We start from the raw sequence: 21,475 nt of genomic DNA, 5'->3' as shown, positions 1-21,475 counted from the left end.
GTCTGCCTTCGGCTCAGGTCATGATCCCAGGGTCCTGGGATCAAGTCCCACATCGGGCTCCCTGCTCGGCAGGAAGCCTGCTTCTCGCTCTCCCACTCCCCCTGCTTGTGTTCCTGCTCTCGCTATCTCTCTCTCTGTCAAATAAATAAATAAAATCTTTAAAAAAAAAAAAAGTTTGATGGGCAATACTTTTATCCCAGAATTTTGGTTTACTTTGTCCCAAAAGACATCTAACATTTTCCATGGTAGATTGCAGATCATTCTCTCCTTTGAGGTACTGTGAATTTCATATTTTTCATCCCTTTTCCATGACATCAGGAGCCAAGTATCCAAACAAATTTCACTTAAACTGATTCATATGGTGGCTCTGTACTTTGAAGTTTAGTGTTAATCTTTCATATTATAAAATAATTCTTCAAACCTATTTTAAAGCAATGAAACCAACTGGTCTCTTGAAACTTTTTCAATATAATAGATATTACTGAAGAATTTTAACATTATAAGAATTACCTCTTAGTGGAAAAAAAAAAACCCACTTTCCCTCTGACTATAAGAACTTTTTCTTTTGTACTCTGTTTTTCTACCTGTGTCATCCTAGACAATTCTGTTCTACTGTTGCTCTTTCTTCCTGGCTGCATTTCTTACTGGTTCTAACCAGTGCTTCACATTTTTTCTTTCTTAGCTGTTTTCTTTCATGGCTTATATGGATATTGCTATCAATAGGATCTAGAGGTCATCAGTAACACATTAAGGGTCAATTCTGCATTAAAAAGCATTAGACTCGGGGCGCCTGGGTGGCTCAGTCGTTAAGCGCCTGCCTTCGGCTCAGGTCATGATCCCAGGGTCCTGGGATCGAGCCCCGCATCGGGCTCCCTGCTCGGCGGGAAGTCTGCTTCTCCCTCTCCCACTCCCCCTGCCTGTGTTCCCTCTCTCGCTGTGTCTCTCTCTGTCAAATAAATAAATAAAATCTTTAAAATAAAATAAAATAAATAAAAAGCATTAGACTCTTACAGACAACTGAAAAACTGTCTGCCAGATCCTTAAGCTTCAAGACTCTTGAGACTCAGCTGTGTTCCCCTTACGCACTTACATCTTGAGCTGTCACTCAAGATTGTATTCTTTTTCTCTGTTTTTACTGCACCATAACAGAATGGTGTTCAGGTCAGTTCAGCTCAGTTCATTAGATGCTATTGGAGCACTTACTTGTCCCAGAGGGTAAACAGTGACTAGAAGAATAAAGAAAACCGCTCCGGGATCCTGCTATCTGATGGAGGTAGACGTTCACACAAACAGATCGTTTCAGTACAAAGTTAAATGCTAACAGAGGGGTACGTTCAATGGGCAGTGGGAGGACAAAGGCACTTAGCTCAATCTAGAGGCTTTAGTAAGGTTTGGGGGGATGATGACAGATTATTTGAGTCAGAGTCATTCGGTCCCATAGTACTAGAACAACATGTGGGGTGAGAGGGCACAGAAGGGACTGGAAAGGTGGCTTCTGGGGTAATGCCTGCCATGCCAAGGAGCATCTACTGTATTCTATAGGCCATGGGGACCCATGAAGAGTTAAGCAGAGAAGTGCCTTGTCTTTTGGAAATGTCATTGTCACTGGCACATGCAGGATGGCTTGAAAGCAGTGGTTCTCAATGGGCCCTGGACTAGCAGCTTCAACATTATCTGGGCACTTGTTAGAAATGCAGATCCTCAGGCCCCACCCCAGACCTACTGAATCAGAAACCAGGACTGGGGCCCACCTGTCTGTGTCTTAACAAGCTCCCCAGGTGATTTTGATACTGGCCACAGTTTGAGAACCACTCCTCTAAATCAGCAGGGAACATTTGACAAAGTCTCAGATTAGGGTGCAGCAAGTAAGGAACTCTACCCAGGTGCAAAATTTAAGAGGGTGCCAAAATCCTCAGTAATCAAGGAGTGCCTCGGTAGCTCAGTCGGTTAAGTGTCTGACTCTTGGTTTCCACTCAGGTCCTGATTTCAGGGTCGTGAGATCAACGAGCCTTGTGTGGGGCTCTGCACTCCGTGGGGAATCTGCTTGAGATTTTCCCTCTGCCTCTCCCCGCTCCTCAAATAAATAAATATTTTTTAAAAATCCTCAGTAATCAAGATAAATAATATTTTAATACAATATTTTTTAAAAATCAAACTTAATGCCAAAAATTCACGACGCTGTTTGTTCTAGGATGCTGTGTTATTGTGCAATGGGAACAGCTGTTTCTAATCAACTTGGGGTTCCCAGGACCCACCTAGCTGTCACATTCCCCATCAGGCAGATTGGGTAACATGGGGTTCAGGGTGAGTTTCATGGGTATGAGAACTGTGCAGCCGAACAGGACCTCACACTTGGTTTAACATTCTTCTGTCACTGTTTTGAAATTCTTCATCAGTTTTGAAGAAGGAGCCCTGTATTTTCATTTTGTACTGGGCCCTGCAAAGTTTCTTCTCTAATGGTTTCTGGATGTCTTTTGTTCATTTGTTTGTTTTTTCCCCTTTAAATTTTACATTAGCATAGGGTGAATTCAGCCTTTTTGTTGTTGTTGCAAAACTTTCATGAACTTTTTATACTTGGTTCAAACTATGAAAGGACATTTTGATAAGCGTACATAGGGCACACATTTTTCCCTTGGCCCGGTGGTGGTCTGAAGACGTTGTTGATTGCCACGACTAAGGGTTGCTACTGACATCTAGTGGGTAGAGGCCAGGGATGCGGCTCAACAACCTCCAGTGCGGACGACAGTTCCACAATAAGGAAGATCCAATCTTAAATGTCACTACTGCTGAGGTTAAGAAACTCTGCTCCACAGGGACAAGTAAGGAGGTTGTTAGCAGTGTCTTGAATTGGGCCAGTGACCGCAAATGTGCAACTATCTAGAAACTGATGATTAATCAGCTGGGACGGAGTGGGGTTTGAGGGCAAGAACGACTCCCCCAGTTCTTGCTTCCTTAGGGCATGAGCTGACAGACAGGATTCAGAAGGAGGAGCTAGTTAGGTAGAAGTGAGGCAAACAGAGAGAGGAGTTTGTGGCAGGACAGCAAACAGGGCTGTTTGAAGGCCACCACCTGAAGGTCTGAAGCAATGTTCTAGAACTGTCAGTGGTACCCATTGTGGTCCTCTATTTCACCCAAACCTCTGAGACAATTCCATCCCTCTTGCCTCAGAGAATGGCTACCACAACCAAACCAGGGGACAAGGAAGGCAATTTTTGGGTTTGTAAGTCTCACGTGATTTCTCTGAAACTCACGGCGGAGAAAGAGTTCTGTGCATTTCAAATATTGAAGCCCTAACAAGCTCAAGGTATAGAGAGCATTGTCATGCTATAGCAGCTTGGGATAACAGGCAAGTCCAAGTACTTTTTCTCTGAGATGAAATAAAGATGCCACAAGTGGGGAAGAGGAAGGACAAGGGGGATGTGGAGGAGGAGGAGATGGCCAGGACAACAGTATTGGGGGGGGTACCCAATGGACAGGAGCAGAATCAGCCTCAGTACTGCCCTGGCTCCCCCTAAGCAGGCACCAAGGAGCTGCCTTTCCTGATTGTACCAAGATGCTATGTCTGGGGAGAACCACCCCAAATCAGCAGCAAGCACACCCCTCAGGAATGACATCCACCCATGGGCGGCCTTCTTACCAACAGCTCAGAACACTTGCAGATCCCAGCATAGAGGGAAAACCCCATCACCTGTTCTTGGGTAGAGCTGGAGGGAATCCACAGTCCATTACAGATGAATGCCAAAGTGATCTCCCACTGCTCCAGTTGCATTTCATAGGCAAGTTTCTCTTGAGCTGTTTTTGGACAAATTTTTTCCATCATCTTCAATTTTTATATCATCAGAGAGTGAATTCACTTTTCACCCTAAATATTTTCAACCGTCTTTATTGCCATCAATAAAAAGCAAAGATTTTTCTTTGTTGTTTACTTAAGCTTATGGGATACATTTTCTAGCTACAAGATAATTTTCTAGTTCCTGTTTTTTAAAACATTTATTGGGGCACCTGGGTGGCTCAGTTGGTTAAGTGGCTGCCTTTGGCTCAGGTCATGATTCCAGGGTCCTGGGATCAAGCCCCAAGTCAGGCTCCCTGCTCAGTGGGGAGTCTGCTTCTCCCTCTCCCTCTGTCCCTCTTCCCCACTCATGTTCGTTTTCTCTCTCTCGCAAATAAATAAATAAAATCTTTTAAAAAATATTTATTTATCTCTTTATTTATTAACTCTGCACCCCTGGGTGCGTTTGAAGGCAGATGTTGTTTTGTTCAATATCACATCCCTAGACCATGGCACAGTGCCCAGGATGTAGTAGGGGTCTGTTGCAGATGGGGTGGTGTGTTTCCTGGATCCCCCTTTTAGGATCATGGCCCTCATTCCTCTAGATGTGGTTAGTGTTAGCTGATCAAATAACTGGTTGATGCAGAAGGACAGAGGCTCCATCTCTTGCCAAACCAACTCCAGAGCTCCCCGTAGGATTGGCTAAGTCCTCTGTGGCAAATTCATCCCCGTTCAACCCTTCCTGACCAGTTCTGTTTCCATCAAGCCTTCTCAGGGGTTGTTCTCAAGAGTACTCCCCAGAAACACTCTCTTCCACAAACCTCTGCCTAGAATCTATTTCCCGGGAAACAGACTTAAGACAATGTTTAATAAATATTTGTTGAATACACGGATGAATGGGCTCTTCCATTGTAAACTGTGAGGTTCCTTATCCTGAGCGGAGATTATTGTGGAAAACCTCTGACCCTTATTTGTATATTTAACATTTTACTTTGTCATCTCAGGCCCTAAAAGTCAGAGTCCGCACTCAAATCATTCACCCAGCCTCAGGGGCATGCTTGGCTTCTATGTGAGGATAATATCAATACCCACTTGCTTTAGTTATATTGTCATTTGACCAGCAGATGGCAGAGGTGACACTAGGAAAGGCACTCTTTCTGGACCTAGGTCACATACTCCAGGATTTAACATTAAACCCCAATTACCCATTTTATACCACCAATTCGCAAGCCTTCGTAATTACGGCATTGTTTTATTTTGTAGGAAAGTGTCACGGACACAATTGGCCTCATTTGCATATAAAAAGGAGCGTTCGTAATATAACGGAAAGAGCCCTGGACTAAGTAAGCATCAGAACCACTGCACACTGGTCATTTGCTCCATTTGAACTGTTTCTTCATCAGTACAATGAGAACGGAGGTTCACAGGTCTGTTGTGAGAAATACATGAAAGATACTGGGGCCGATCGAAGGGACCGCAAGTATTCCTCCCTAGCCCAGGGGAGCTCTGGGTGTGCGGCCCCGGGATGGAGGTGTAGCGGGAGGGACTGTACCTGGCTCCCAGAGTGAGGGGCTGGAGTGAGTGATGCCTTTGAAAGAGGCCCTGGCTCCTGATACACGCACCCCAGTCCGAGGCAGGCTCCCGCGCGCGCCAGAGCAGCTACTCCTCGGCTTATGCGCCCCTCTGACGTTTCTTCCCTTCCTACACGCTGGGATTCTGACAGTCTGAGTCTGCTGTTACTTCTTCCAAGAATCCCCAACTTCTGCCTTGCTGATGTGTGTGCCGTGAGACCAAGAAAGGAGGGCGGAGTTTGGCCGAACTGTTCACCGTTTCTGGGACGGTCGCCTCACTGCCTGGATTCACCCATTCCCGCACCAGTGGCCGGCTTGGGGAAGAGGCCAGGGCCAGCCAAGCCGGGGCACTTTGCGCCAGGCGTCGAATCACGTGCCACCGAAAGGCGGGGATCAAAGAGGCGGACGTGGCCCGAGATGCCACCGGACTCCTGGAGCCTGCCACTCAGGGGCCGGAGAAGTACCACCTAGAGGACGCTGCCCCGAGGGGAGGAGCTTCGACAGTCATGTGACCACGAACCCACCCATTCTGCTGCTTCCACCTGGGCTACGTGGTCCTTTTCCAGTTCAAATCTGGTTCAAGGAGTGGACTGCGCCAGGGATCCAGTGACCTCCCCCCAAAAACAAGGACTGTCGCCTAAATTCCGAAGACTTAGCCGTGCCAAAGGAACACCTCCCATCTTTGAAACTTTGTGATGTTTGTACCGGGTGTTCTCTGTACTAGTTTGCTGTGGTTATAAAACAACGAGCCGAATAGCCTGCATTTGTATTTGTTTTCTCTTTCACTCTTCTCTGTCCCATGTTTCTTCTCTCCTCAAAATCTAACCCTTAAATTAAAAAAAAAAAAAAAATCTTTTGGAGAGAAAAACCCAAAACTCAAAAACCCCAGCTGCATGGGTTTAGTTTCACCAGCCCTGAGGCTGCCTGAGCTAAGGGGCTGGGGACAGTCAGCCAGGTGAATACCCCAGCACCCGGCTGGCTTGGACACTGAGGTCAATGGAGGTGTGCAGCCTGGCATCCACTCTCTCCTTTTTCCGTTAGGGAGTGTATTAATTTCTTATTGTAGCTGTAACAAATTGGTGGGTCAGCTCCAGTCCTCAAGGCTGAGAGAACATGTCCAGGGCTTCTCATTACAGACACAGAAAATGAGAATATGGAATAGCACACAGATGAATGGATAGATGGTATGTGTAGGGGTCCCTAGCCATTGTCTGGCTGATCTGAAGGCTGAGAGATCATGATCTTAGTGTATCACTGACCATTTGTAACACCACCAGTCTGCTAAGCATACCATTTGGAAAGTTCAGATCTAGTTCATTTCTTTTGTGGCTGGGTCACACTCGGATTTGAGATAGACTGATACCTGGCTGTTAGGAGTGAGTTCTGGGTTCTCTTGCCTGTCTACTGAGAAGCACAGTCTTTACTTCCATTGGGCTACTGCTTTATGAGCCTAGACTCCTGCCCTGAAGCCCTGCCTACCATTCACTTGGCACATTCTTCACCCCAGTGGCCAGGCCCTCTTCCCTATATACCCAGGTGCTGGCTGAGAGCCTGCTGTGAATGGAGAGCCCAGAATGAGGTTGCTCATGCCCACCTGGTAATACTGCCACTGGAATTCTTCTGTCCCTAATATCATCTATATGCATTAAACCCAAATCACCAATATTGGATTAGCTAGCTACCCTCATGGGTGTCTTGCTCATACCTCAGGGAAAAAGAAAGGTTTAGGGCAGCTCCTAGATTGCAACAGTGTAGATATTAGAAAAATAATATTCCATTCACTTGTAGGCAAGATTGGAAGGAGCTGGACTGAGGTGAACTTCATAGGTTACCTTCTCTAAGTTAAGGAATTAGTGCTAGTGATATCAAGCCAGGATCGGACCACACCTTTATGTTTCTTATATAAAGCTTTGTGAATTAAAAACAACAACAACAACAACAACAACAAAACAGCACAGCACAGAACTTACATATCCAAATGAGAATAGGTCCCATCAGAGAAATCACCTTGGGAGGCCATACACTTGTTTCTTCAAAGATTAGTATAGCCCAGGGGCGTCTGGGTGGCTCAGTTGTTGGGCATCTGCCTTTGGCTCAGGTCATGATCCCAGGGTCCTGGGATGGAGCCCCTCATCAGGGTCCCCGCTCGGCAGGAAGCCGCTTCTCCCTCTCCCACTCCCCCTGCTTGTGTTCCCTCTCTCGCTGTGTCTCTGTCAAATAAATAAATAAAATCTAAAAAAAAAAAAAATAAATTAGTTAGCCCATAATATTTTTGAAAATCTTTTTGGATGTTCTTTTTAGAACATTCTTTTCAGGATCTCCAATGGTATAGAAATCTTTATCCCTTGGAATTGGATTTGACTTTTGGGAACCAACAAAAGTAACTGTAAGACATCCCAGGTATGATCAAGGAGAGTGCTCAGTTGATCAAATGGCCAAAAGCAAAGTGAGGCCATAAACAGCAAGCCTGATTTTCTTGTGCAGTCAAAATAACACAAAAGGAATGATAGGAGTTACAGAAATTTTAAGTAATTGCAGCAAGATTGAAATAAAAGTGAAAGGTCTCACCAACTTAGACATACAAGTTTTGGGATGTTCTAACCAGTCTGTGGAATAGAGAAAATATTTTTTTATCTTTTTGCACAGTTAGGGCTTTCTAAGCAAATTTTACTGGAGACTTGGACTAAAATCAAGCCTTGGAAGGTTAATTTATGACTGATTAGCGAGAGAACTCTGTGACACATGCAGAAGAGATTTACCATACACACGTAAGATTTACACATATATTTACTCTATAACACTTACAGGAGGTAAATTACAGAGATTTATCTACTGGATGTGTTTGTGTTTATATTTCTAAGGGAGGAATGAGAGTTGTATTGTAGAGGCATCTCTGGGTAGTAAGGCTGGAGACACCAGGTTTATCTTTCCCCTGGAAAAATTTATTTATATTCCAAAGGGTTAAGAGTAAGAGCCCAGGATCCCTCCTATTGCGTCTCCAAGGAAACTCTGCAAAAAGAGGGGAGAGGTACAGCTGCCTCTCCCTTCTATATAAGTGTCCAGCTTCATTTTGGGGGGGAGTTCCTCACCTATAATATGCATTACTTCATATAGTGAGTTTTATTCATCCAGCTCTCAGGACATCCCAGGGATAAGAATTTGGGCACTGGGGAAAATAATAGTTATCTGCTCTGCTGCAGAAACCTAAGTCGGGATAATATTAATAAACATGGGTATCAAAAACCCAACACAATCTTTCCTTTTCCAATAAATTAGAACTATGTTTTACAAACTCTTTTCTCCCCTTGCAGTACTCAGTAGAGTGGAGACCTACTCTCTAAAGTTTATATCAAACTTTCCATCTCTCCCTGTCCCAGGTTTGTTCAGATGTCCCAAAGAAATGATGGTAAGCATCTACTAGCCCCTTTCATGGGGAGGGCTGAGAATTGGGATTGTTGTAACGATCAGGTGATGCAAAACTTCCTCATTTGTCTTTCTAGATAAAGTCCATACATGGGCTCCCAAATGGGGTCTGGTTTTGGGTGGCAGAATAATGTGGAGGAAATGAGATTGCTTTTTATAACAAGAATGAAAAACACTTATTTTGTTTTCAAAAGCATTTTAATCAAGGATGGTGCTATGTATTTAAAATTTTTGTTTTTCCATCTGTGCCCCACACAACTGTTGCCTTTCTTTAAAACGACAGTTACAGGATGCCTGGGTGGCTCAGTCAGTTGACTCTTGATTTCAGCTCAGGTCATAATCTCAGGATTGTGAGATAGAGCCCCATGTCAGGCTCCACACTCAGCGCAGAGTCTGCTTGTCCCTTTCCCTCCCCTCTGCTCCACCTCCTCTGCCCACTTCTCGATGCATATGCGTGCGCTCTCTCCCTCTCTCAAATAAAGAAAATAAAATAAAATGACAGTAACATAATTCAAATAGTAAAAAATGTTAACTTTTTGGTGATTACAAAAACAGGCCTTAAAAGAAAAGTTTATTAACCCAGTGCTACAACATTAGACAGTTTAAGAAAAAATGTTCACTCAATCTAACCAGCCTGATAAACTACTTTTCCAAACACATTCTCTTCCAACCCTTATTCATAGTATTTGTATTTTTATGAAGTTGTAAACATACTGTATACATAATTCTCTGTTCCAATATTTTCAGGTCATATTATTTTATAACTATTTTTCCTTATTACTTAATTTTTGAATTGCTTAAATTTTCTTTTAAAGATTTGATTTTCTGATGTAAAAAGTATAAGCAGCAATAATGCTGTATTTTAAAAACACAATCCCATTTACAACTGCACCAAAAACAATAAAAGACCTAGGAATAAACTTAACCAAGGAAAGATCTGTACTCTGAAAACTATAAAACACTGATGAAAGAAACTGAAGAGGACACGAATAAAAAGGTATTCCATGCTCATGGATTGGAAGAACCAATATTATTAAAATGTCCATACTACCCAAAGCAATCTACAGATTTAATGCAATCCCTATCAAAATACCAACATTTTTCACAGAGCTAGAATAATAATGAACAAAACACACATACACACAATATTGAGCAATTTTCATAATCTTCTATTTGAATGTTGTATTTCATAGCATATTAACAAGTTATTCTAACATATTTTTGGGTAAGAAGTTAAGAAGTTAACTTCTTTAGAAATGTTTTTTGTACTTTTCTCTATGAATGCTATATTCCACATGAAAAAACATGCTATTATTCAAACAATGCAGAAATAGCATGGAAAATGAGGGCCTCCTGTTAATTCCACTCCCCCCAAAAAACCACTGACTACAATTTGCTGAATATTCATCCTGGCTGAACTCCCTATTCAAAGGAGGAACTAATTCCGTAGTTTGCTGCCACATAGTGGTAAAATAAGCAGCATTGCCCATTAACACTGTAAAGAACTAGATATCCATTACCCTAACCCAACAAATATTTGCTGAGCTACTTATGCTCAGCACTGCGCTAGGTACTAGGGATCTGAAGATGGTCCCCGTCTTGGAAGGACTTGGAGGAAGGCTGACAAGCATACAAATAACTGACTAAATGACAATGTTATAACCGAGACAAAAATCTAAGTATGGCAGAACAGGGATTTCTCGTCAGGTTTCACCGAGGTGACATTTGAGATGGGTTCTTCAAGTGTGCTGAAATTTCCTCAGGTGGGAATAAGAAAGACCCTCCCAGCAGAGAGCACAGCACAGCACATGAAAGGACAGTGCTTTCAGGGACTATTGAGGTCACTCAACCTGGAACTTGGTGTATGGGGAAGGAAGAGAGGAGTGTTACATAGAAGACAAGCCACTGTGTGCTCTTAAGTAGGGAAGGGATCAGAATGGCTTAAAAAGACAAAGTCTGAAGAACATCTAAAATGTTCCTTCCTCACAATAAATCTAGTTTTTATGTTTAAATTCCGTGGCATCGGGGCGCCTGGGTGGCTCAGTTGTTGGGCGTCTGCCTTCGGCTTGGGTCGTGATCCCAGGGTCCTGGGATCGAGCCCCATATCGGGCTCCCTGCTTGGCGGGAAGCCTGCTTCTCCCTCTGCCACTCCCCCTGCTTGTGTTCCCTCTCTCGCTGTCTCTCTCTCTGTCAAAATAAATAAATAAAATATTTAAATAAATAAATAAATAAATAAATAAATTCCGTGGCATCTTCTATGAAAATGTATGCCATTAAAGGCAAATAACTTTGTAAGAAAACATGAGCATTAATGTTTCCTTTAAGGTATACTGTGGAAATCATATTCACACCACTCTTAAATAAATCATTCTATAGTTGTGATTCCTTAGCTAGTACTTTTTAAGCCTTGAGGAACACCCAGCAGATGTGTTATAGTACTGGGGTAGCCTCCAAAATGGCACTCCCCAATAATATTGGCCTCCTGATATTCACACTTCTGTGTCATCCCTTCTCACAATGAATAGAGCTAACCTTTGTGACTAATAGAATGTTGTTGAAATGGTGTGTAACTTCTGTGGCTGGGCCATCAAAGTCATCAAACCTTCTACTTGGGGGCGCCTGGGTGGCTCAGTTGTTAGGCGTCTGCCTTTGGCTCAGGTCATGATCCCAGGGTCCTGGGATCGAGCCCCGCATCGGGCTCCCTGCTCCGCGGGAAGCCTGCTTCTCCGTCTCCCACTCCTCCTGCTTGTGTTTCCTCTCTCACTGTGTCTCTGTCAAATAAATAAAATCTTTAAAAAAAAGCAAAAAAAAAAAGCTTCTACTTGGCTGTCTCATGTGCTCATTCTGGGGAAGGACTACCCCCATGCTGTGAGAATGTTTAAGCAGCCTGTGGAGAAGCCCACATGGAAGGAATTGAGGCCTCCTGTCAACAACCAGAGCCTCTGGGTTAAGTCATCTTCGAAGTGGTTCCTCCCACCTCAGCCAGATCTTCCAATGACTGCAGGCTCATGAGAGACTCCTGGCCAAAAGCACTCAGCCACATACAAGGCTGCTAAATTTGACCCATAGAAACTGTGAGAGAGTAAAAATGTAGTGTTTTAATACACTAAGTTTTGGGGTTAATTTATTATGCAGCAAGATAAATAACAAGAACTTTGCTTTCTTTTCATTGACTGGGGGCAAACATATTAACAAATAAATTTATTAACAAGTAACAAAATTTCATCTTATATTAAAAAAAATAACACAATGTTCTTATTCATAGCTCTAGAATATGCTTTTGGACTTCATTTTATTTTATTTATTTTTTAAGATTTTATTTATTTATTTGACAGAGACAGCACAAGCAGGCAGAACAGCAGGCAGAGGGAGAGGGAGAAGTAGACAGAAATAGACTCTCCGATGAGCAGGGAGCCCGATGCGGGACTTGATCCCAGGACCCTGAGACCATGACCTGAGCCAAAAGCAGTCGCTTACCTGACTGATCCACCCAGGCGCCCTTGGACTTCATTTTAGACATGGAACTATGAAATAAGGCTTTTTATGAGGGATTCTTTATGTAAATCATCACGTATTGCTGGCAGATTACCACAAACTGTATTTTTTTTAGGAGGTAATGGGACTATAAAACTGACAGACTATATCATGCTTTTCGGTTATGCAAAACAACACTTACAGGAGAAACTTACCCTGGATCAGTACGAAGTTTGGCTTATAGAGAGACTTTTATGAACAAGTATTAAATGAGTAGGCAATTAAAGCCCTTTTTTGTGGTTTTCAGAGATCAAATTTTAATTATTCAAATGTCATTCCAAATGTCAAAGATTTTAAAATCATTACGTATGAAAATGTGTCATTAAATAAGTATTAAAAAATCCATTCCCTAATTGAGGGGAAAATGCTGCTTCAACAGGTACGTATTTCCAAAGCTAAACTATACTGAACAAAACATGGATATATTGATTATTTTTCATGATTTTATGTAGTCCACTTTTACAATAAAAGGTCATTTAAGTGTTTTTACACTTTTATATACTAAGGATTACGGATTCTTTAAAAATTCCCTTGAATGCATTTTTACAAATAAAATAAATAGCTACTTAAAAAAAGTTCACGGCCCAAATTCATAGTGTGTTCTAGAAAACCTCAAGCAGAGAATTTAAAGTGGTTTCAAGCTGGTAGGGCCAGGTGGTTACAAAAACAAAAAGATATCTTCTCTAAACATGTTACTATTTGAATCTTTAAAACCCAAACCTTCATTGCCTCTAATTCCCAAAGAGTTACTGCTCCATTTATTTGACCCTGTGTAATGAAGTACTAGATTTGTTTCTACTTGATCTTGCCATTTCCTCTCCTAGTCTGTTTTAAACCCATTCAAATCCACTCCAAATTTTTGCCCCATCACTATAAATGGCAATTTTATCTCCCCTCCTTGCTCAAGCCAGAAATCTTGGGATCATCTTTGACTCCTCTTTCTTCATACCCCATATCTTATCCTTCAGAAAAACCCGTTAGCTTACTTCCAGATCATAATCCAGAATCTGTCCATTCCTCACTCTTTCCATTGCTACCACCCTGGGCTGAGCCACTAGCACCTTGCTAGCCTAGTTTACAAGAATAGCTTCCTCACTCACTGGTCTTCCAGCTTCCACTACAAAGTATCTCCACTGATTCTTTTGAAATGTAAATAACCCTATTACTCTTCTGCTCAAAATGACTCCCCATGTCAGACAGTAAAAGTCCTTATAATGAGCAATCGGGCTTTACCTCATCTAACTCCCCTCGTCCCATTCCCTACATCTTACCCTCTTAACTCACTTGGCTCCAGCCACCCTGGCCAACTTGCATAGCATTAGTCTCTATGTCCGGATCTCACCACCCTCCCCCTCATCCCACCCCAAGTCTCAGCTCTTAGCGTAGTGTTCGGCACCTAGTTATTTCATTTTTCTAAAGGAATGAATCATCTGACGATTTTTATTTTCTGCGTAAAATACATATCCCAAATGGGGGATAACTTTCAAGGCCACCGGCTGGCAACGCTCGGACAGTTACCGCTCATGAACTATTTGCTGAACGAACAAAAGCACTCGGGCATACGTTCGTTCATTTCGGCGCTTATTTTAGTTAAAACTCTTAGCGTGGCTTCGGCTTAATGCCCCAATGACCCCACCTCCCGGCAATTTTCTCCCCTTCTCTGCGCTCGGTAAGCTGCGTGGGAGAAGGGTGGAATGTCTGGATTGAGGCAAAGGTGCTTGCCAGGTACTCCAGGTCTAGACTTCCCTGAGGGGAATGAAGCCGGTAAGCTTGCACGCGGCTGGATTCACCCCTGCGCTGTAAGCTGAGCACCCTACACACTTTAAAGTCTACCCAAATCCACTCGCTAACACCCGCTCCCGGTGACATCACCACCGCTCCGAACTCCTTATTGGAAGAGCTCAGTCGCTCAATTCTCGCGATGACTCCAGTTCCAGGTCCCCTTGCTTCCCTCCCACCGCCCCGAACCGGTAGTCAACAGACCACGTTGCGAGCCTCGGAGACATCGTAGAACTAGACCAGCTCCGGTACTCGTCTAGACGGCTGAGACTCTTCTTAGACGCTCACGGGCACGAGGTTTGGCTCCCAGGTTTCCTGTCTGCCAGACCCGCGCTAACGCGCGACTCTTCACTGTTCGGCTCCGCCACTTTGCTAGGGCAGCTGGGCGATTCGCACCAATTCTCGTCCTTTGCTATCGCGAGAATTTGGCGGTTGTGCTACAGATTTCCGGTCGTTTAGGTCTCCACGGAGACAGCGCTATCGCCACTTTTTCCGGTCACCTGTGGCTCTCCGGACTCCACGTGGTTCGGAAATTACCCAGAGAATGTTTGTGGGAGTCAGCCAGAAAGGTGTAGGTGGGAGTGAAGCAGCGGTCAAAAGGGAAACAGCCAGTGGGATTTAGGAGTACAACTTGCTGAGCATCTTCTGGCCACTTCTGGAGAGTTGTTGTAGGGTGGGCACGGGATATTCCCCTATTGGGGAGGCCCAGTTCATTAAGACAAATGTTTAGGCATTCGTTGAGCACGCTTAAGCACCGAACCAATTTTTGTGTAGTCTTGAGGGTTCCACGATCAAATCCTGCTGTAAACTTACTCACCATTCACCAGAGAATAGTCTCCCTAGTTATCCGTCTCTATCCCTTACTAAGTTTGTGTATTGGTCACTCTCCTAGGAAGTGATCCCCAATTATTACCCTAGATCTAAGCATGTCACTTTTCAAATTCTTCCCTTTTCTTGCCATTATAGCTGTGTCCATTTTTATTACCATTTTCTGTTAAGTGGTTTTTCACATTCCATCGCTGTATCGATTTCTTACTTTGCAGCTAGGCCATAGGTTCTTAGTGTCAGGACCAGCTTGTCACTTAGATATGGAATATACATACCAGGTAGTGCACTTTTCTGTTGTTAAAGGCATACATTTCTGACAGTGTTTGTTAATTTATTCATTTGTTTATTCATCAAATATTTATTAAGCCCCGAATATATGCCAGGTACTGTTTTTGGAATTGAGAATTAAAACAGTGGATAAAACAGATTAAAGTTGCTGCTTTCGTGGAGTTTATTACTAGGGGAGACAGACAATATACAAATAAAGAAGTTACTGCAATTTTAGGTAGTAGTAGTACTATGAAGAAAATAAAGTAATGGAAATGATCTGTGAGTGGGAATGGTGGCATTTTAGATAGAGTGGTCATGGAAGGCTTCTCATAGGAGGTGCTATTTGAGAAGAGACCTGAAAGATGGGGAAAGATCTTGCAAAGATCTGGTGGAACAAGCATTAATAGGCAAATGTATGAGGAAGGGCAAAGTGCCTTAGATGGTGACTAGAAGATTGATTTGAGATGAAATGCAGTGGAAGGCAGGACCAGATTACTTGGGCCTTGAGGGCCGATGTCTCAAGTTGGATTTTATTTTAAGTGTAACTGGAAGCCCTTGGAAAGTTTTAAGCAAGAGAGTAATTAGATTTGATTAGAGTTTTAAAAAGATTGCTCTGATGATGATGAAAAGAGCGGACTCCTCAGAAACCAGGGAGAAGAGGGGAGACCAGTTGTGAGGCTGTTGAAGGAGTCCAGATGCAAAGGGTTCATTCCGTTTCTGCTGGGATATTTCCAGGGTTGGGAAATTCTCCGTTTACAAGACAGTCCATCCCATAGTTAGACAAGAGAATTCTTCCTTTGCATTGAGCTGGGATCTGCCTCCCTGAAACTTGCACGGACTTTTCCTAATTCTGTAGCAAGACAGAACACATCTCTTTTTCTGACAGTCCTCCAACAACAGCAGCTGCTCTGTAGCACTTGTCCTGTCCTCTTTTCTCCACACCTTTGGCTAACCGGGAAGGCACTGAGGTTAGTTGGGCCTAGTTTACTTTTGGAAAAATCATGCTGGTTTTTTATGGTTATTGTTATTACTAAAATGAAGGTTGGCTGTATTTTAAAATACAAAGACTGGACCATAATAGGCAAGAATAACTTTAGACAATAATAAACTCTTGTTGAGCTTAAAAGATGTTTTTCTTTTTTGAAGCAGAAATTCTTAGATCAGTGGTTCTCAACCTGGGGCCACTTTGCTCTCCAGGAGACATTTGGCACTGTCTGCAGGTATTTTTTGGTTGTCATAACTTGCGGGGGAGGGGATGCTATTGGCATCTAATGGGCAGATGCCAGGAACGTGTTAAACATCCTACAATGCATAGAATGACACCGCATAGCAAAAAATTATCTGGTCCCAAATGCCAGGAGTGCTGAGGTTCAGAAATCCTGAATTAGACAATGCTTTAAACTCTCCTTTTTTGCAGTGACTGCTATTAATTCTATTTAAAATGGGTGTAAAGAAGAAGAAAGAAATGCAAGTAACTGCAATGACCATTTGCCATCAAGACCTTGAAACTTTGAGATGTAAGTGATTTCTGACTTAATTTGTTTGCTTCTTTTCTGGGTTGCAGAGTATTTGTATCTCTGAGACTCACTATCACATGATGTTCAAACTCTTACTATTTAATTTTTCCATGTTCTTTACATTCAGTTTTGCATGTAAAATGGTTTCCTAAAAATTCTGTCTTCAAACCAAGTTCTGCCTGCTTTTTTTTTTTTTTTGGTTTATAAATACTTAGATTTTTCATAATGCATAACAGAGGCAAAGGCAAACTCATATCCATACATTGTTATATCCTTAAAGAAATTTGTGTGTGTGTGTTCTCTAGCTTTGGCTGATGTGGAAGGAAAGAATCTGGCTTCTTTGCTGTTACATTGTGTACAGCTCACGGATGGAGTGTCACAAATCCATTATGTTAAACAGGTAAGACTACATTGATATTCATGGATACATCTTGAAGATTATCATGCTATTATGGACATTTAAAATTAACTGACAGTTTTTGGCTCCCAATTATTTAATATCAATGTATCATTAAAGAATAGGGTTTTTTTTTTTCCTTTTCTGTTCGTTGTCTAATCTCATTTTATTCAGAGTATTGGTAGAAGCCATATGCAGGCCTCCGCCACCATTGGGGCTGTAAAGAGATAGGACAATGAGCCAGCTGTGCATACCTTTTTTGTGGACATAAATTTTAAAAAATTATTTATTTTTTTTTTTAAAGATTTTATTTATTTATTTATTAGAGAGCGAGAGAGAAACAGCATGAGAGAGGAGAGGGTCAAAGGGAGAAGCAGGCTCCCCGCTGAGCCAGGAGCCCGATGTGGGACTCGATCCCAGGACTCTGGGATCATGACCCGAGCCGAAGGCAGTCGCTTAACCAACTGAGCCACCCAGGCACCCAAAAAATTATTTCTATTAATTTGAATCCTTACAACTTTTTAGCAGATACATTTAAAAGTTAATTTAAAATGTAAAGATTGTCCTTACCAGTATTTCAGTATTAGGATTTACCATTTGAACTTGCATAATTTTTTTAGAAAGCAATTAAATGTATTATTGGTTTTTCAGTAGTGCTACAGAATTCCTATACCTTAAGCCATTAACAAGTCTAATTCTTAGTAGAGGTGGGTCTGGAGGGTAAACTGAGAATTGGGGATATGGGTTAAAAAGATTAAAAAATACTAAAATAGGTGTTTAAATTGGTATTCATAACAATGCAGTGTAGAAAATATTACACGTTATAATTGAGACTTTAAAGAGTATTTGAAACTATGTTACTTTGCTGTATATACTTGATATTAGAAAAAATTACGATGACTTTGAATTTTTTGGATTGTAGATTGTGCCTTTACTGGAGAAGGCAGATAAAAATGGCGCATGTGATCCCACTATTCGAAGTTGTTTGGATATTTTAGCAGGCATTTATCTTTCTTTGACTGTAAAGAATCCCTTGAAGAAGGTCTTGGCAAGGTAAGGGAAAAAAGGAAAGGAAGTTAAGTATTATAAATGTTCAATTTGACCAAAAGTAACCAGTATTTAAAGTTCTCCTGGTTTAGTAAAACTGAACTGAAATACGTCACTAACAATTTCATTTATATGGTCTCTGCTTTGTTTACTTATGACAACTTTTTAAAAATGTTGAGGGCTTTTTAGGTCAGAGGCCTTAATAAAACCGGCTATAGGTTGTAGTTTGCTGACTCCTGGTTTAGTCCATTTATATTAATGCAGTTATTGGTTAAGTTTAATCTGTCATCTTGCTATTTCTTTTTCTTCTGTTTTCCCCATTTGTTCTTAGTTTAAACCTATTTTTAATTACACAGGTAATACCGGAATAAATGCTTGATGTAAAGACTTCAAGCAATACAGAAGTGAGCAAAATAAGAAGTGAGCCTTCTGTTTCACTCTTTCTGGCTTATCTTACTTTTTTTAGTAAAGGTCATCACTTAACATTTTTGTATCTATCTTTTTAGACCTTTTCTTTGGGTTTAGTGTGTGTATCATTATATTTTAGTTTTGATTTTTTTACATAAATGGGACTATACTTATTTATTTTTTTTTTTTAAGATTTTATTTATTTATTTGACAGAGAGAGACACAGCCAGAGAGGGAACACAAGCAGGGGGAGTAGGAGAGGGAGAAGCAGGCTTCCCGCGGAGCAGGGAGCCCAATGTGGGACTCGATCCCAGGACCCTGGGATCATGACCTGAGCTGAAGGCAGATGCTTAACAACTGAGCCACCCAGGCGCCCTGGGACTATACTTATTGCTCTGTAGCTTGTTTTTTCACTGAAGAATGTCTTAGAGATACTTTCATGTCAGCATAGTCCTTATTCTTTTTTTTTTTATTTGTGTGAAAAAACATACAACATAAAATTCGCCATCTTAACCATTTTTGAGTGTTAAGTATATTTACATTGTTGTGCAGTGGATCTCCAGAGTTTCTTCATTTTGTAAAACTGAAACTCTGTAAATATTAAGCAGTAAATCCCCATTTCCTCCTCTCCCTAGCCCCTGGCTACCACAGTTCTACTTTCTGTTTCTATGAATTTGATTACTTTAGTTACCTCATATAAGTGGAATATTTGTATTTATTTTTTTTTGATTGGCTTATTTTACTTAGCATAATATTCTCAAGGTTCATCCATGTGGTAGCATGTGGCAGGATTTTTGTCCTTTTTAAGGCTGAATTACATTCCATTGTCCATATGTACCACATTGTATTCATTCATTCATCTGTTGATAGACATCTGGGTTGCTTCCTCTTCTTGGTATTGTGAACAGTGCTGCTATGAACATGGGTCTGTAAATATCTCTTTGAGATCCTGCTTTCAGTTCTTTTGGATATATACCCAGAAATGTGATTACTGGATCATATGGTAATTCTATTTTTAATTCCCTGAGGAACCTCCATATTGTTTTTCATAGCGTCTGCACTATTTTATGTTCCCACCAGAAGTTCTTATATTTTCCTACACTTATAAATATTCCCATAATATGGATATACCAAAATTTTTATGGACTGCATTACATATTACTTAATCACTTTTCCATTGATATTTAGTTTGTTTTGTTTTCATTATTCCAACAATGATGCAGTGATATTCTTAAATACGTATATGATTGTTATGTGTATTTCCCTGAGATAAATTCCTATAAGTGAAATTTCTTTTTTTTTTTTTTTAAAAGATTTTATTTATTTATTCATGAGAGACAGAGAGAGAGAGAGAGAGGCAGAGGGAGAAGCAGGCTCCCAAGGAGCAGGGAGCCCGATGCGGGACTCGATCCCAGGACGCTGGGATCTTGACCTGAGCCGAAGGCAGACGCTTAACCATCTGAGCCACCCAAGCGCCCTATAAGTGAAATTTCTTGACCAAAGCCATTGCTAAACTGTACTCCCCCAAAGCTATTCCAGTTGATACTCCTACTAACAATGAATGAGAGTGCCAGTGTCTTCATATCTTTCAAACACTGGATAATCTTTAAACCATTTCTAATGGGTAAAAAAATAATACTAGGTTTTACTTTTCATTTCCTAGATTACTAGTGAGATTGAACATTTTTTAATATGTGGAGTTTTACTATTTGTGATTATATATCTTTTGTATGTTTCCTTGTTAGAGTGTCCTTTCTTTTTCTTATTTAAGTAAATTTATTTAATGTGTCAAAAAGCAAGTGATCAGATACTGGCCAGTTCTAGGATTTGGGGAAGTAGTCAACAATGTCATCAAAGATCTTGATGTTTTCCATTTTTCTCCCATGTGTTGGCCGTATCTTCTTTCAGAATTACAAGGGGGCTGTAGCAGTTACAGCCACCTTATACAGACATGATAGCATCCAAAAAAAAAAGAAAAGGAAATTTCCTCTTTTCCATCTCTTTTTATTGGAGAGAAAAAACATTTTGCAGAAGGTCCCAGGAAACTTCCTATCACTTTTTGTTGTCAAGATTGGGTCATATACCCTCCTTCTGGTTGTAAGAATAGCTGGGAAGCAATACTCTCACACCTTTAGCCTCTCTTATACCCATGCCAATAAAGAAGGGCATGGGTATAAGAGCTCTATATAGATTATGTGCCAAATATTCCTTTGTTTTATTACTTGTCTTTAAACTTTCTTTGTGGTGTGTTTGCTTTATAAAAATTACAAAATTTTTCTTGGTAATCAAACCCACTAGTATTTTTCTTTATATAGATTTCTGAGTTTCATGCTTTCCTTATGGATGCTTTCTCTACTATAAAAGCATATAAAATTACTTCCTTGTCTTTTCTTAAAATACTTCATCTGGAACTAAGCTTTGAGTGGAGTGTAAGTTAGAGATCCAATTTAGTTTTCTTTTCCATATTGGGGAACCACCTATCCCCAAACTTTTGAATAGTCCATCTTTCCTATATATGTGGAATGCCATTTTATTATGTTCTGTGTTCCTGTATAAACATAGATTTGGTTTTAGACTTAGGTCTGTTTGTTTACTCACCAACATCACACTTTTATTTACTATAGTTTGATAATGTAGTTTAATTATATGCTGGAGTAAGTCACCCCTCTGGTGACTTTTCTTTTTCAGACTATTCCTATTTCTAAATTCTTTTTCTTCCAGAAGAGTGTTAGAACTGTTCAGTCAAATTTTTTTAAAAACGCTTACTGGTTTTCATTTAGATTAATTGAAGTAAAATTGACACTAATTGAATTTATCTATTAAGTAAATTTTTATTGACCATCTAACTATATGTCAAGTAAGTGTTCTAGGCATTGAGGATACAGTGAATAAAACAGTTTAGAATGGAGGTTACATTCTTTTTTTTTTTTTT

General features: G+C 41.1%; 1 protein-coding gene and 1 long non-coding RNA gene across 16 annotated transcripts in view; one reads left to right on the top strand and one right to left on the bottom strand.

The window, feature by feature from the left end:
• Positions 1-9,488: 9,488 nt before the first annotated feature.
• On the bottom strand, positions 9,489-14,415 carry LOC145723882 (uncharacterized). The gene is made up of 2 exons (XR_014149253.1): positions 14,281-14,415; positions 9,489-10,950 (listed from the first exon to the last, which is right to left on the bottom strand). It is a non-coding gene; the product is annotated as an uncharacterized LOC145723882 (long non-coding RNA).
• The window catches only part of THADA (THADA armadillo repeat containing), a 328,075-nt gene continuing 320,836 nt past the window's right edge, over positions 14,237-21,475 (top strand). For 14 of the 15 annotated variants that reach the window (XR_014149251.1, XM_081833473.1, XM_081833472.1 and 11 more), the window contains exons 1-4: positions 14,237-14,373; positions 16,592-16,691; positions 16,997-17,091; positions 18,011-18,141. Coding sequence is in view for 14 of the 15 variants with exons in the window: in XM_081833473.1 (XP_081689599.1) it covers positions 16,616-16,691; positions 16,997-17,091; positions 18,011-18,141 (302 nt within the window). In the remaining variant the exon portion in view is untranslated. Of the gene's footprint in view, positions 14,374-16,323; positions 16,395-16,591; positions 16,692-16,996; positions 17,092-18,010; positions 18,142-21,475 lie in introns of all 15 variants that reach the window. The other variant, XM_081833468.1, reaches the window with a different exon arrangement.

This window comes from Leptonychotes weddellii, chromosome 10 (assembly GCF_054177405.1).
Source record: "Leptonychotes weddellii isolate Sample4059 chromosome 10, ASM5417740v2, whole genome shotgun sequence".
In the NCBI taxonomy this organism is placed as follows: domain Eukaryota; kingdom Metazoa; phylum Chordata; class Mammalia; order Carnivora; family Phocidae; genus Leptonychotes; species Leptonychotes weddellii.
Note: the sequence above shows the minus strand (reverse complement) of the source record. Positions and strands in the feature narration are given on the sequence as shown.